This window comes from Daucus carota, chromosome 6 (genome assembly GCF_001625215.2).
Source record: "Daucus carota subsp. sativus chromosome 6, DH1 v3.0, whole genome shotgun sequence".
NCBI classification, from domain to species: Eukaryota; Viridiplantae; Streptophyta; class Magnoliopsida; order Apiales; family Apiaceae; genus Daucus; species Daucus carota.
Genome location: NC_030386.2, coordinates 20468786 through 20480840, shown reverse-complemented (window position 1 = coordinate 20480840; position 12055 = coordinate 20468786). Strand labels below are relative to the sequence as shown.

At 38.2% G+C, this 12055-nt stretch overlaps 3 protein-coding genes across 3 annotated transcripts; all 3 read left to right on the top strand.

The window, feature by feature from the left end:
* Positions 1-267: 267 nt before the first annotated feature.
* On the top strand, positions 268-4143 carry LOC108225443 (putative pectinesterase/pectinesterase inhibitor 22). The gene is made up of 2 exons (XM_017400298.2): positions 268-2782; positions 3338-4143. The coding sequence occupies exons 1-2, from the start codon at positions 1843-1845 to the stop codon at positions 4006-4008; spliced, it is 1611 nt and encodes a 536-aa protein (XP_017255787.1). The 5' UTR covers positions 268-1842; the 3' UTR covers positions 4009-4143.
* A 477-nt stretch (positions 4144-4620) lies between these two features.
* On the top strand, positions 4621-6744 carry LOC108225444 (probable pectinesterase/pectinesterase inhibitor 20). The gene is made up of 2 exons (XM_017400299.2): positions 4621-5738; positions 6034-6744. The coding sequence occupies exons 1-2, from the start codon at positions 4835-4837 to the stop codon at positions 6708-6710; spliced, it is 1581 nt and encodes a 526-aa protein (XP_017255788.1). The 5' UTR covers positions 4621-4834; the 3' UTR covers positions 6711-6744.
* A 3330-nt stretch (positions 6745-10074) lies between these two features.
* Positions 10075-11935, top strand: LOC108226712 (pectinesterase). Its single transcript, XM_017401709.2, has 2 exons — positions 10075-11070; positions 11204-11935. Exons 1-2 carry the CDS (start codon positions 10173-10175, stop codon positions 11881-11883), a joined length of 1578 nt encoding a protein of 525 aa, XP_017257198.1. The 5' UTR covers positions 10075-10172; the 3' UTR covers positions 11884-11935.
* Positions 11936-12055: the final 120 nt, after the last annotated feature.

Genomic DNA, 12055 nt, shown 5'->3' with positions numbered 1-12055 from the left:
GGAGGGGGTAGAGAGAGCAGTGAAGGGGGAGAGAGAGGTGGTGTCGCGGTGGAGACTGTTCATCGGGATATTAAGCAAAAAGAACCACTGATAGTGAAATTGGTGAAGAAAAGGGGACTGATAATAATTCCATAAAATAATAAATAATAATAATAATAATAATAATAATAATAATGATAATAATAATAATAATAATAATAATAATAATAATAATAATAATTCAGAATTACTCTCAAGTCTGTTAGCTCCGTCAGAGGGCATTTGACGGGAACCAAAGTTGTAAAAAGCGGAGTCGAACTCTAAGAGCATCTCCAACGGCGTTGGTTATAATCGTTGGCTAAATTGAACCTGTAAGATATTATGTAAAATTTGCTGAACCCGTAAAACATTTTGCTTCAATGGTATTGGCTATATTAGTTGGTTATAATTTAAAAAGAGTATGTTATTAATATTTTATATTGTTAAAATAGAATATATCAGTTCAGTATAGTAATAAATGATGTGCAATTTTTCTATAGATTTCTTACAGACCTGTAGAGGTTCGACAAATTTAGCCATCCATAGGAGGTTGGCTAAATTTATAGACAACAGCTGAGCATGGTTGGAGTTGAGTTTTTCGCACTGTTGGCTAAATTTTTTTATTTTAGGTATGCCAATTCACCTTTTAACCAAGGGCTCTCAATGGTTGGAGATGCTCTAACCACGCTTTTGTAATGTTTAAAGTTCGACCACAAATTTGCAAATTGGTCTAAACTTCAGCCACACTCTTGGGATTTACTCGCACATTTTATGTTCAAATTTTATCTTCAATAACAAATAAATATGTGTATTCTAATAAACGTTTTAAAATTCTGTTTGAGGAGATTATTTGAAAGTCAATTTGACTCCCAAAATATTTCCCCACCATTTTGTCAATTTCATATCACATAAAATATTATCAAATTGATCGTGTATCATATTTTCAAGCGAGTTTCAAACCATTATGACAAATTAATTTACTGTCCTGATGACATCCATGTTAGAGATCTAGCACTTCTGTACATGCCAACGAGGTGGTATATGAGACTGTGAGCTGTTTATTAATAGCACCAAAAGTTGATACTCATAAAATATTGCGGGGTTATAATTTAGAAATGAAAAGATGTGATACATGAGTACTCACACTTTTATAAAGATGGAGATCATGCTCGATCTTCAGCCTTAAGCTTCAACTTTATATTTGACAATGCTTATTTTGTTTTGGTATAAATCATCAGAGAAATGTTACATATTAAATTATGTTTAAGTGGTTTTTTCAAATAACGTGACAAATAAATGTTTAATTTAAATTGAAGATTTATATCATTATTATTAATATGAGTGTAACCAATCAAACATTGTCGGTCGAGAAAAAATTTGAAAACAATTTTTGATATAGCTTACATTTTTCGGATCATTAATTGCGACTCCCTCCATCTCAGCAGGTTGTTTACGTTCACTGTTTGCACGCATTTTGAGTCTCTTATAAAGTATAGTTCAATAATGTTTTCTAATTAATTTAAATGTCAAATTTTTATTCAGAAAAAAAATTGAAAAAACATTAATATTGTTCGATATGAACATATAGTTATACTTATCGATCGGAATGAAGTAAAAGCAACTTCCAAGCAAAAGAATGTTTTGTGCAACTACATGCAAGGAAGCTTAACTTGAGCTTTTTCATGAGAAAAAGCATATAATCTACAAAAGACAACCCTTTCTTTATTAACAATCAATACCCTCCCCGGTTTCTACATATATGAAATATATCTTTTGTGTAAGATTAATTGTTACCACTTGTCATTTTTACAAACAAGAAAAACAATGAATGTATTTCTTCTTCTGATTCTTATTTTACCCTGCCATACAGTCCTCTCTCATGCTCCAGTTTCAGAGAACCACGAAAACCCAGCCATGCAGGCCTTGATTGATCAAGCTTGCATGAACATCAAAAACCACACTTCCTGCCTCTCCAGTGTCCGATCCAAGATTAATCCCCACACAAAACATCAAAACCGTAACTCCATCCTCAAAGCCGCCCTCGAAACCACACTCGACGAGACGCGGCGAGCCATTGAAACGGTCACCAAATTCCACACTTTATCCGTGAGCTCCCGCGAGCAAATTGCAATACAAGACTGCAAAGAATTACTCGATTTTTCGGTCTCGGAACTATCATGGTCTTTGCTGGAAATGAAGAGCATCCGAGCTGGCTCCGGAAACAAGCACTACGAAGGTAACATGAAGGCGTGGCTCAGCGCTGCCTTGAGTAACCAAGACACGTGCCTCGAAGGATTCGAAGGCACGGATCGACATCTGGTCGGTTTTATCAAGGGGAGTCTAACGCAAGTCACGCAGCTTATTAGTAATGTTCTAGGTTTGTATGTTCAGTTACACAGCACACCTTTTAGGCCTGGTAGAAATGTTACATCGTATAACGTTGACATGGATTTTCCGAAGTGGATTACTGATGGTGACAGAGAACTTGTGCTTTCGGGGCAGAATGGAATGCATGTTGATTTCGTGGTGGCTGCGGATGGCACGGGGCATTACAGATCGATTTCGCAAGCGATTTATGAAGCGCCGAGTTATAGTAAGAGGAGGTTTGTGATATATGTGAAGAGAGGGGTTTATAGGGAGAATATTGATATGAAGAAGAAAAAGACCAATATTATGCTTGTAGGGGATGGAATTGGAGCCACCATCATAACCGGTAATAGGAATTTCATGCAGGGTTGGACTACATTCCGAACAGCTACTGTTGGTAATTAATACTTCTTATGTCCCATTCGTTTCTTTTTTTAGGAGTAATTCGTCTAGAGTTGTATGTATATAATTCGAATTAGGCGGCTCGCGAGCTGATCACCCGGCTCGAACTCGTTTAACTAAGCTCGACTCGACTCCTTAAACGAGTCGAATTCGGACAAAGGTTCTAACTCGTTTAGTAAAACGAGCCGTCTCGACTCGACTCGGGAAATTAAACGAATCAAGTTCGGGTAGAGGTATAGATTGAGGTATAGGGTTTGATTAAGCGTGAAAGTATATACGAACCGGCTCGCACGACTCATTAAAACCGGCAACTCGACTCGACTCGTGAATTAAACGAGTCGAGTTCAAGCAGATAGAGATATAGACTCAATTAGGCAAACGATCGACTCCATTAAACTTGACTCGAATTAGGCTCGAATCGAAACTCGACTCGAATTACAACATTAATTGTGTCTGTCCTATTATTTTTTAACATTTTCTATTCTAAAACAACTACAATTGGTAATTAATACTTCCTCCGTCTCATTCATTTCTTAATTTTGCCTTGCAGCTGTATCTGGAAAAGGATTCATAGCAAGAGACATTACATTCCGAAACACAGCCGGCCCCCAAAACTTCCAAGCTGTCGCCCTCCGTGTCGACTCTGATCAATCTGCATTCTACAGGTGCAGCATGGAAGGCTATCAAGACACACTCTACGCTCACTCTCTCCGCCAATTCTTCCGTGAATGCAGCATTTACGGCACCATAGACTTCATCTTCGGCAACGGTGCTGCAGTCCTCCAAAACTGCAAGATTTTCACAAGGGAACCATTACCACTCCAAAAGGTCACCATCACAGCCCAAGGCCGGAAAAGCCCGAACCAGAGCACGGGCTTCTCGATCCAAGATAGTTATGTTTATGCGACCAAGCCCACCTACTTGGGAAGACCATGGAAGCAGTATTCCAGGACTGTTTTCATGAATACTTTTATGACAGCACAGGTCCAGCCCAGAGGGTGGCTAGAATGGTATGGGGACTTTGCTTTGGGTACGTTGTGGTATGGGGAATATAAAAATTATGGGCCGGGTGGGTCGCTGTCTGGACGGGTTCCGTGGCCCGGTTATCATAAGATTACGGATCCTTCTACTGCTAGCTTTTTTACTGTAGGACGTTTTATCGACGGGAGGGCATGGCTGCCGGCTACTGGCGTAAAATTCTCAGCTGGTTTAGCAAATTAATTATATCAATATCGACTAGATACAAATTAATACCGAGTTTCTTTCATCACTTTATCTTGAAGACACCCCTTGTTTCTCCTCGAATATATTCTTTTTAAGATGATTAGTTATCAATTTTCATTATCTTCTTATAACTTTCTTGATAATACTAATTGTAATCGAAGACAAGAAGATTAGAGGGAAAAAATTTATGAAAAACAATATTGTCTTCCGAAATTTTTTAGAGATTGTATCTGATTTTGATTTTGAATGTCGCGGATTGTAAGTTGATAATAAAAAACAAATATTACTAGCCATTATTGCATCCCGCCTAAAAATTATTTGGTGGAAATGTAAGTTTAGATTCTGTATTTCGATGCATTGCTGCACCTCTTTTTCTTTGTTTTAAACAAGAATCTAAAACCTCCGACATAAATATATTTTTACTTATGCATTCGGGAGACATTTTGTTTTCTTTTCTTCCTCCAAACGTGCTCAATCACACCTACTTAATTGCTAAAACATTCACCGAACCAATTAAACAACCTTGTAATCAAGTGTCGGGTATAACGAACAGAATGTGCGAAGCTTAAACAAATCCGATCAGGTCTTACTTCTCTGCATTACTGCAAAGAACTAGTCATATCTACATAAACGAATGCTGGTGTAAGAAGTGTCGTACATAATATAGTTTGGTGTTGTCCCCGCTAATATTTATAGCACGTCTGCCCAACTGTATGTTGAGAGAATTGTTTGACCTTGTTTCATCTAATAATCAAACAACGTATAAATACACGCACTGTGGCACCATACTTTTCACACACAAAGAAGCACTAGCTCCATTGTAATGGCTACTACTCATTCAGCCAATTTGTTCTTGTCTTTCTTTTTCATTCTTTTTTTCTTCTCTTCTACCACATCTGCTGCATCAAAAGATACCATCTGCAACAACACTCCTTTTCCGAAATTCTGTAAAGCTGTTCTGCCAGATAACGATGCATCCGTAAATGATCAAGGCCGATTTTCAGTTCAGCAATCCTTATCGATGACACAGAATGTTCTGTCAGTAATCAACACTTATCTCGGCCAAAGATCTGCATTATCTAAAAATGTGATTCAGGCTCTTGAGGACTGCCAGAATCTCTGCAACCTGAACATGGATTTCTTGTCAGAAACCCTCGGAGCCATCCGTCAGACGGATAGCGTTGAGAAGCTGAAAGGCAGAGATTTGTTGACATTTCTTAGCGCGGTGATAACTGATGTACAAACTTGTCTAGGGGGACTTGAGGCCGTGGCCTTACCTTCGGGTCTAGAGAGTGTTATTGTGCCTCCACTATCTAATGGGAGCATGATGTATAGTGTAGCACTTGCAATTTTCAAGAAGGGATGGGTTGAAAATCTGGTTGAAGGCCGAATTTTGGCTGAGAAAAAGCCTCCGACGTCTAGTGGAGGTTTGAAGCTTTATCCAGGGGGAGACAATGTCAAGGTGAGTCAGATGGTTTTTGTGAACCCTAATGGAAGTGGGAATTTCAGTACTATCAATGATGCTGTCGCTCTAGCTCCGAATAACACTGATGGAACTAAAGGGTATTTCGTGATACGCATAGCAGCAGGTGTTTATGAAGAATATCTTAATATAACTAAAACGAAAAAGTATATTATGATGATCGGAGATGGAATCAATCAGACTATAGTAACAGGCAATCGTAGCGTCACTGATGGGTGGTCTACATTTAACACTGGAACACTAAGTAAGTTTGTCTCTTGTTTTTATTAATGTCTTGTTATTTGTTGAGAAACAGTCCATCTAAAATTTTGAAATGTCAGAGGAAGGCCCCCTTTTTGGGTTGACCTCTGACAAACCAGAGCTCTGATATAATGTTGAGAACTAGTCCATCTAAAATCTTAAGGTGTCAGAGAAAGGTCCCAAATGGATCTTATGTTATACTTCAACCATATTATTAGATTGAATTTAACTTAAGGTATTGTATAATTCCTTCAAGTATTTAGACATTGACTCTGCTATTCTTCCTGTGTTTGTTCCAGTTGTTGTAGGACAAGGATTTGTTGCAGTAAACATGACATTTCGAAACACAGCAGGAGCCATCAATCATCAAGCTGTGGCGGTTCGAAGTGGTGCAGACTTATCTGCATTTTATCGATGCAGTTTCGAAGCTTATCAAGACACCTTGTACACTCATTCGTTAAGACAGTTTTACAGAGAATGTGATATTTACGGAACTGTAGATTTCATATTTGGCAACGCCGCAGTTGTTCTCCAAAACTGTAACATTTATCCGCGGCTACCAATGGAAGGCCAATTCAATGCCATAACCGCACAAGGCAGAACAGATATCAACCAAAACACCGGGACCTCCATCCAGAATTGTACTATTACAGAAGCAGAGAATTTGGGCTCAACTGCTACGTATCTGGGACGGCCTTGGAAGCTGTATTCAAGAGCGGTTTATATGCAATCGTTTATGGATAGCTTGATTGAGCCTGCTGGTTGGAGCATATGGTCCGGAGATTTTGCATTGAATACCTCATATTATGCTGAATACAACAACAGAGGTCCAGGATCCGATACCAGCAACAGGGTTACGTGGGAAGGTTATCACGTGATTAATGCTACGGATGCTGTTAATTTTACTGTCTCCAATTTCTTATCGGGAGATAGTTGGTTGCCTGCGACGGGTGTTCCATATTATGGTGGTTTGTAGATCAAATTCAGTTTTAGCTGCAGGTTTGAGGTTACTAGGTTCATTAAAGATCTAATGCCTGGATGTGTATTTCTTGAATGTAAAAGCTTTAAATTGTAATGTTCATACTTTTGTTATTAAATTGATATGATTACAATAATTTCAAATCAGCACCATACGTGGTACGCATGTCTCCTGAGAACTTAAATGTATTAATTCAATTCTTTATAATTTAGTTTAGGTCTATTATGAAATTGGAATAGCCGAATAGGTCCTTACATCTGCAAGCACAGCCCGCACAGATTAACAAGTAAAAATTACAGGCCGGTGTTAAACAATTAACAGAATTCAATGACATACTGAGTTGAGAGCCGATTAGCCGAAGGCAACAATATTAAGTATGATATAACCGTCCAAGGTTCGTAGCTAGCTAGTTAAACATACTGTAGTAAAGAACAAGGAGATCCAAGCTTATTCTTCTTCTTCGTCCATATCCTCCACTCCTTCCCTTTTTAGCATAGCCATCCTTTGCCTGTTTCCGCCTGCCCCGTACACTACAAAGAACTCGCGTAATTTTCGAGCTATTTTCGACGAGAATTATGATTAGTGGAAGCTACCGCCTTGAAAAGAGAGGAATTCCGTCCTTCCTTGAAGTCAGGAATATGACATTCATATGATTGGGACAATCATGCACTAAGAAATCATCTTGAAGAAAGTTCAGCTTCTTTCGGTCAGAATCATTATGAGCGAGGGGGATCCTAGCTAGCATGCTTAAAAGCTAACTAAATGCTTCTCCTGTGATTGTTTTGGCTCTTGTGGCTCCCTTCTGCACGAAGGGGTATTCAACCCTAGAGAAGGTGGTAATCGCAAGATAGGTTGGCAGTACTTGGATAGTTGACTGTTGACGTGTCGAATCTTTAGGATCAAGTCTTATAGTGGTGGTTCAAGTTGAAAGATCATTCCTAGAATCTTTTTTGCATGCCTGCTTCTCGTGGTTGGTATGCAACGTTTCTCCAAGATGAAGTCGGATATTTTTGCAAGAGAATTAAGGTTAGAAAAATATATGATAATTAACTCTCCACATTCGGCGGTACGATCATACCAGCACCAATGCTCAAAACTGTCCACATTCGTTTTACTATATCAATCTATTATTGGTGATAGTGTTTGGCCAAAACTTATAAGTTGGACTTCTGTCTTTATAAGTCAGAACCACTTATTTCCATTCTCATTTGTTGTTAGCATACTAAACCGGGGGTTAACCAGTCTAATCAAACTCAGAATATTAAGCCAACAACTGTTATATATTCAAGTTTCAAACGCGTATCCGAGTCGGAGAATTATCAGTTGACTTATAAAAACGCTTATCGACGGCTTAACCTTTCAAGCATTGTTTACTGGAAACCTAACTGAAGAATATATATGAGATCAACATCATACATTCATATATCTAGGAGGAACTAATTTAGAAGCCCTGCAAAAACCAAACACAGACCAAGATTCTGACACATGTATTATATATACTAAAATTTTATTCCAGATGCTAACGGATTGGAAATTAAAAATTACCGATAATTAATACATGACTTATTTATTGCTCTTGACTTCACTTTTGTTCGTTTCTCCTCTGCTCGATCCATCAATATATCTTCTAAAAACTCATCTTTCTTCGCCATTTATTTTTGTTATACTAACTATTTCTTTCAAAATATAATTTTTATATTGAAGCTGAGTAGTTGCGCACCAAACCAAGTCTCATATCTTAAATATACAATATAAAGAAGATTTATGTCGAATATAAGTAATCAAACAATTTGGCACTTTCGAGAGGAGTCCAAAATTAAATCCGTGATGGTTTTGTCACGTCCCGGTTAATATCATACATACTAACTCTGGTTATGTTTCCTCATGCAGACAATTGATAAGACATGGTTGATCTGGTTGGTGCAAACAATGAAATCCCAGAGCATTGCAAGTCTTAATTACTAAATCAACAACTTTTCTTATTAATTGAGGCGCTAGCTAGGTAATACAGGGACCGCTAACCATGCGAGAGAATATTGACCGATAACTTATATATATCTTTGCTTGCTACACAAGTTTGGTTTTGTCTGATACATGCTGCCGGGGCTGCTTAATTGTTTGGTGCTTGTGAGGGTGAGAGTTTAACCAACATATATATCAGAGACCTCTACCGCTGATTTAGGGAACGAATAGTTTCAATTCTCTAATGTGTTATAGTTGTTGATATGTATACTACACAAATTCAAGATAATATTTGTCTCTGCAGGTCTGAAGATAAGACAAATTAAGATATTAAAGTGTACATGCACATATTTTAGTTAATTAAAGGTTACCTTATATGTGAACGCGTGTACATATACAGATGTATATAATCTAGGGTTGTTAATTAATTTGAAGCTTATCAAAGAAAAACAAAATCAAGAGGAGGCTAGCTACATGTATGCTTGCATCTCTTCACTGTCTTAAATCAAATTTTGTATCTATTACTAACTGATAATAAAGTGGAATTTATTATATTTGAGTTTATGTTGATATACTATAAAAAAGTTTAATTTTTTTTTTAGCCCAACTTCAATATAATTAACTATTGAAAAATTAAGTGTCAAGTTTTTTATTCATCAGTTTGAAGTTGACTTGAGTTTCATGGTACGTGTTCCCACGAGTTTGACCCAATCACACTTAAATAGTAATCAGCAAGTTTAACTTACTTTAATGTCACAAAAACACTGGCCAATTATTTTTGTGAAGGGGTATGTAATTATAAAAATATATTGTTCAGAAATAAATATTTCTCCTGAATACATTCAAAAATATATTTATTTTGGTAAATTATAATATAAAACGCTTTATCCGCGTGTAATTCTTAAAATTTAAAGAGTAAATTGTAGAAGGAAATCATTTTTTAAAGAACTATATTTTGCCAAACTCAAAATTACCGATTTTAATTATAATAATTACAAGTTCACAGTTCATCAATTAGCAAAAAAAAAAAAAAATCTATTGTTTGACCAATATATCTCTAAATCAAGTACCCATTCAACACCTACTCCAGTAAATCCCCAGTGCACTCTACATATTAATGATGAACAACGAACACAGGGAAAAAGAACGACAGAAATATACAACTAGTTACCATACTCGTTGCAAAAGGAGGAAAATAAGAACCCTAGAAATGTATTTTAATGCTAAGCAATGTCAAACGCGTCCTCATGCATCCGGGACGTTTATAACATTGACTATCCAATTCTTTTTTTTATCATATGATGCGTACTCATCACCTTACGACATTTTCAAATTGCAAAATCAACTCTTTGCAACTCGGATAAGCTAAATTTATATCGAAACTCTATATTCTGCAGAAGCCATGAGCTCAGAGCATGTTAGTAAGTAGCTATAAATACAACCAACATTCAGACACTGTACCATATCCAACTACATCATTCTCCATTAACACAATCAATGGCTAAGATGAATCTTAATGCTTTTGTTTTCTTTCTTGTTCTGTTCCTTTGTTCAACTCTTTTAACAAATGCCTCTAGAGAGACAGTTTGTAAAGACACGCCTTACCCTCAGTTCTGCACTTCGGTTCTCCCTTCCAACCAGTCTGCCTCCATTCAAGACCACGGCCGCTTTTCAGTTCAGCGATCGATATCGACTACTTCGAATTTACTTTCGCTTGTCAATAGCTATCTGCAGCGCCAGTCGGGGTATCCAGAGTACACGGTCCGTGCTCTCGAAGATTGCCAGCTGCTAATTAACATGAATTTAGAGTTGCTATCTGATACTCTGCAGACTATTCGCGGTGCGAATAGTCTGAACAGGCTTAAGGGAGACGATGTCGAGACGTTTCTCAGTGCAACGTTAACGAACCAGGATACTTGCTTGAACGGCCTTGAAAGCGTGACCTCGCCTTCGACGCTGAAAAGCACTCTCGAAGCTTCGCTCAGCAACGGAACGAAGCTGCACAGCGTGTCGCTTGCGATTGTGAAGAAGGGATGGGCTGGCCCGAATAGACGAAACGGCAGACGATTGCTTTCGGTTGAGGAATATAACCGGAAGAGGAAGCTGTACACGATCGGGGCTAATGTGAAGGTGAACAAGACGGTGACTGTGAATCCGGATGGGAGTGGGGATTTCAAGACCATCAATGCTGCTGTTGCCGCAGCTCCTAATAAGACCGACGGAAGCAAGGGCTACTTCGTCATTCACGTGGTGGCAGGGGTTTATAATGAGTATGTTTATCTTGACAATAACAAGAGATATATTATGATGGTTGGAGATGGCATTGGCAAGACTATAATCACCGGAAACCGGAACGTGGTTGATGGCTGGACAACATTTAACACCGGGACATTCAGTAAGTGCATTTTGTGTACCTGTACACAGGAAGCTCATTTCAATCAAAACTTAATACATGTCATTTTATAAAATATTTTGTACTCAATCTTGTGAATGAAGCATTTCCGTAACCTAAATATTATGCAATGCAGTTGTAACGGGAAAAGGATTCGTCGGAGTAGACATGACCATCCGCAACACAGCTGGACCAGCAAAGCACCAGGCCGTAGCTCTGCGAAGTGGCTCCGACTTGTCCACATTCTACCGATGCAGCTTCGAAGGCTATCAAGACACGCTCTACACCCATTCACTAAGGCAATTTTACAGAGAATGTGATGTGTACGGAACCGTGGATTACATATTCGGAAACGCAGCAGTGGTTATCCAGAACTGCAACTTATATCCTCGGCTTCCGCAGCAGGGCCAATTCAACACAATTACTGCACAAGGCCGAACAGATATTAATCAGAACACGGGGACTTCGATACAAAATTGCACCATCAAAGCCGCTGAGAGTTTGGGATCAACTAAATCGTACATGGGACGGCCCTGGAAAACGTACTCGAGAGTTGTGATTATGCAGTCATTTATAGATAGTCTGATTGATCCGGCTGGCTGGAGCGTGTGGTCCGGGACTTTTGCCCTTGATACATTGTACTATGCCGAATACAGCAACACAGGACCGGGATCGAGTACTTCGAATAGAGTTACATGGACCGGATACCACAGCTCAATTTCTTCTACAGATGCTGCCAACTTTACTGTTAACAACTTTGTAGCTGGTAATTCTTGGTTGCCTAGCACTGGGGTTCCATTCAATGGGGGATTGTAGTATAATTGCTTCTGTAAGTTCTTCATTTTATGTTTTTTCGAATTTGTGGATATGTATATCTCAAGTCATTATAAAATAAATGTGTAAATTTCTATGTTATTTTAGTTTCTATGTTATGTTATCTTGCAAGTAGGAATAATCTTGCTATAACCATGACATATTTAGTAGATAA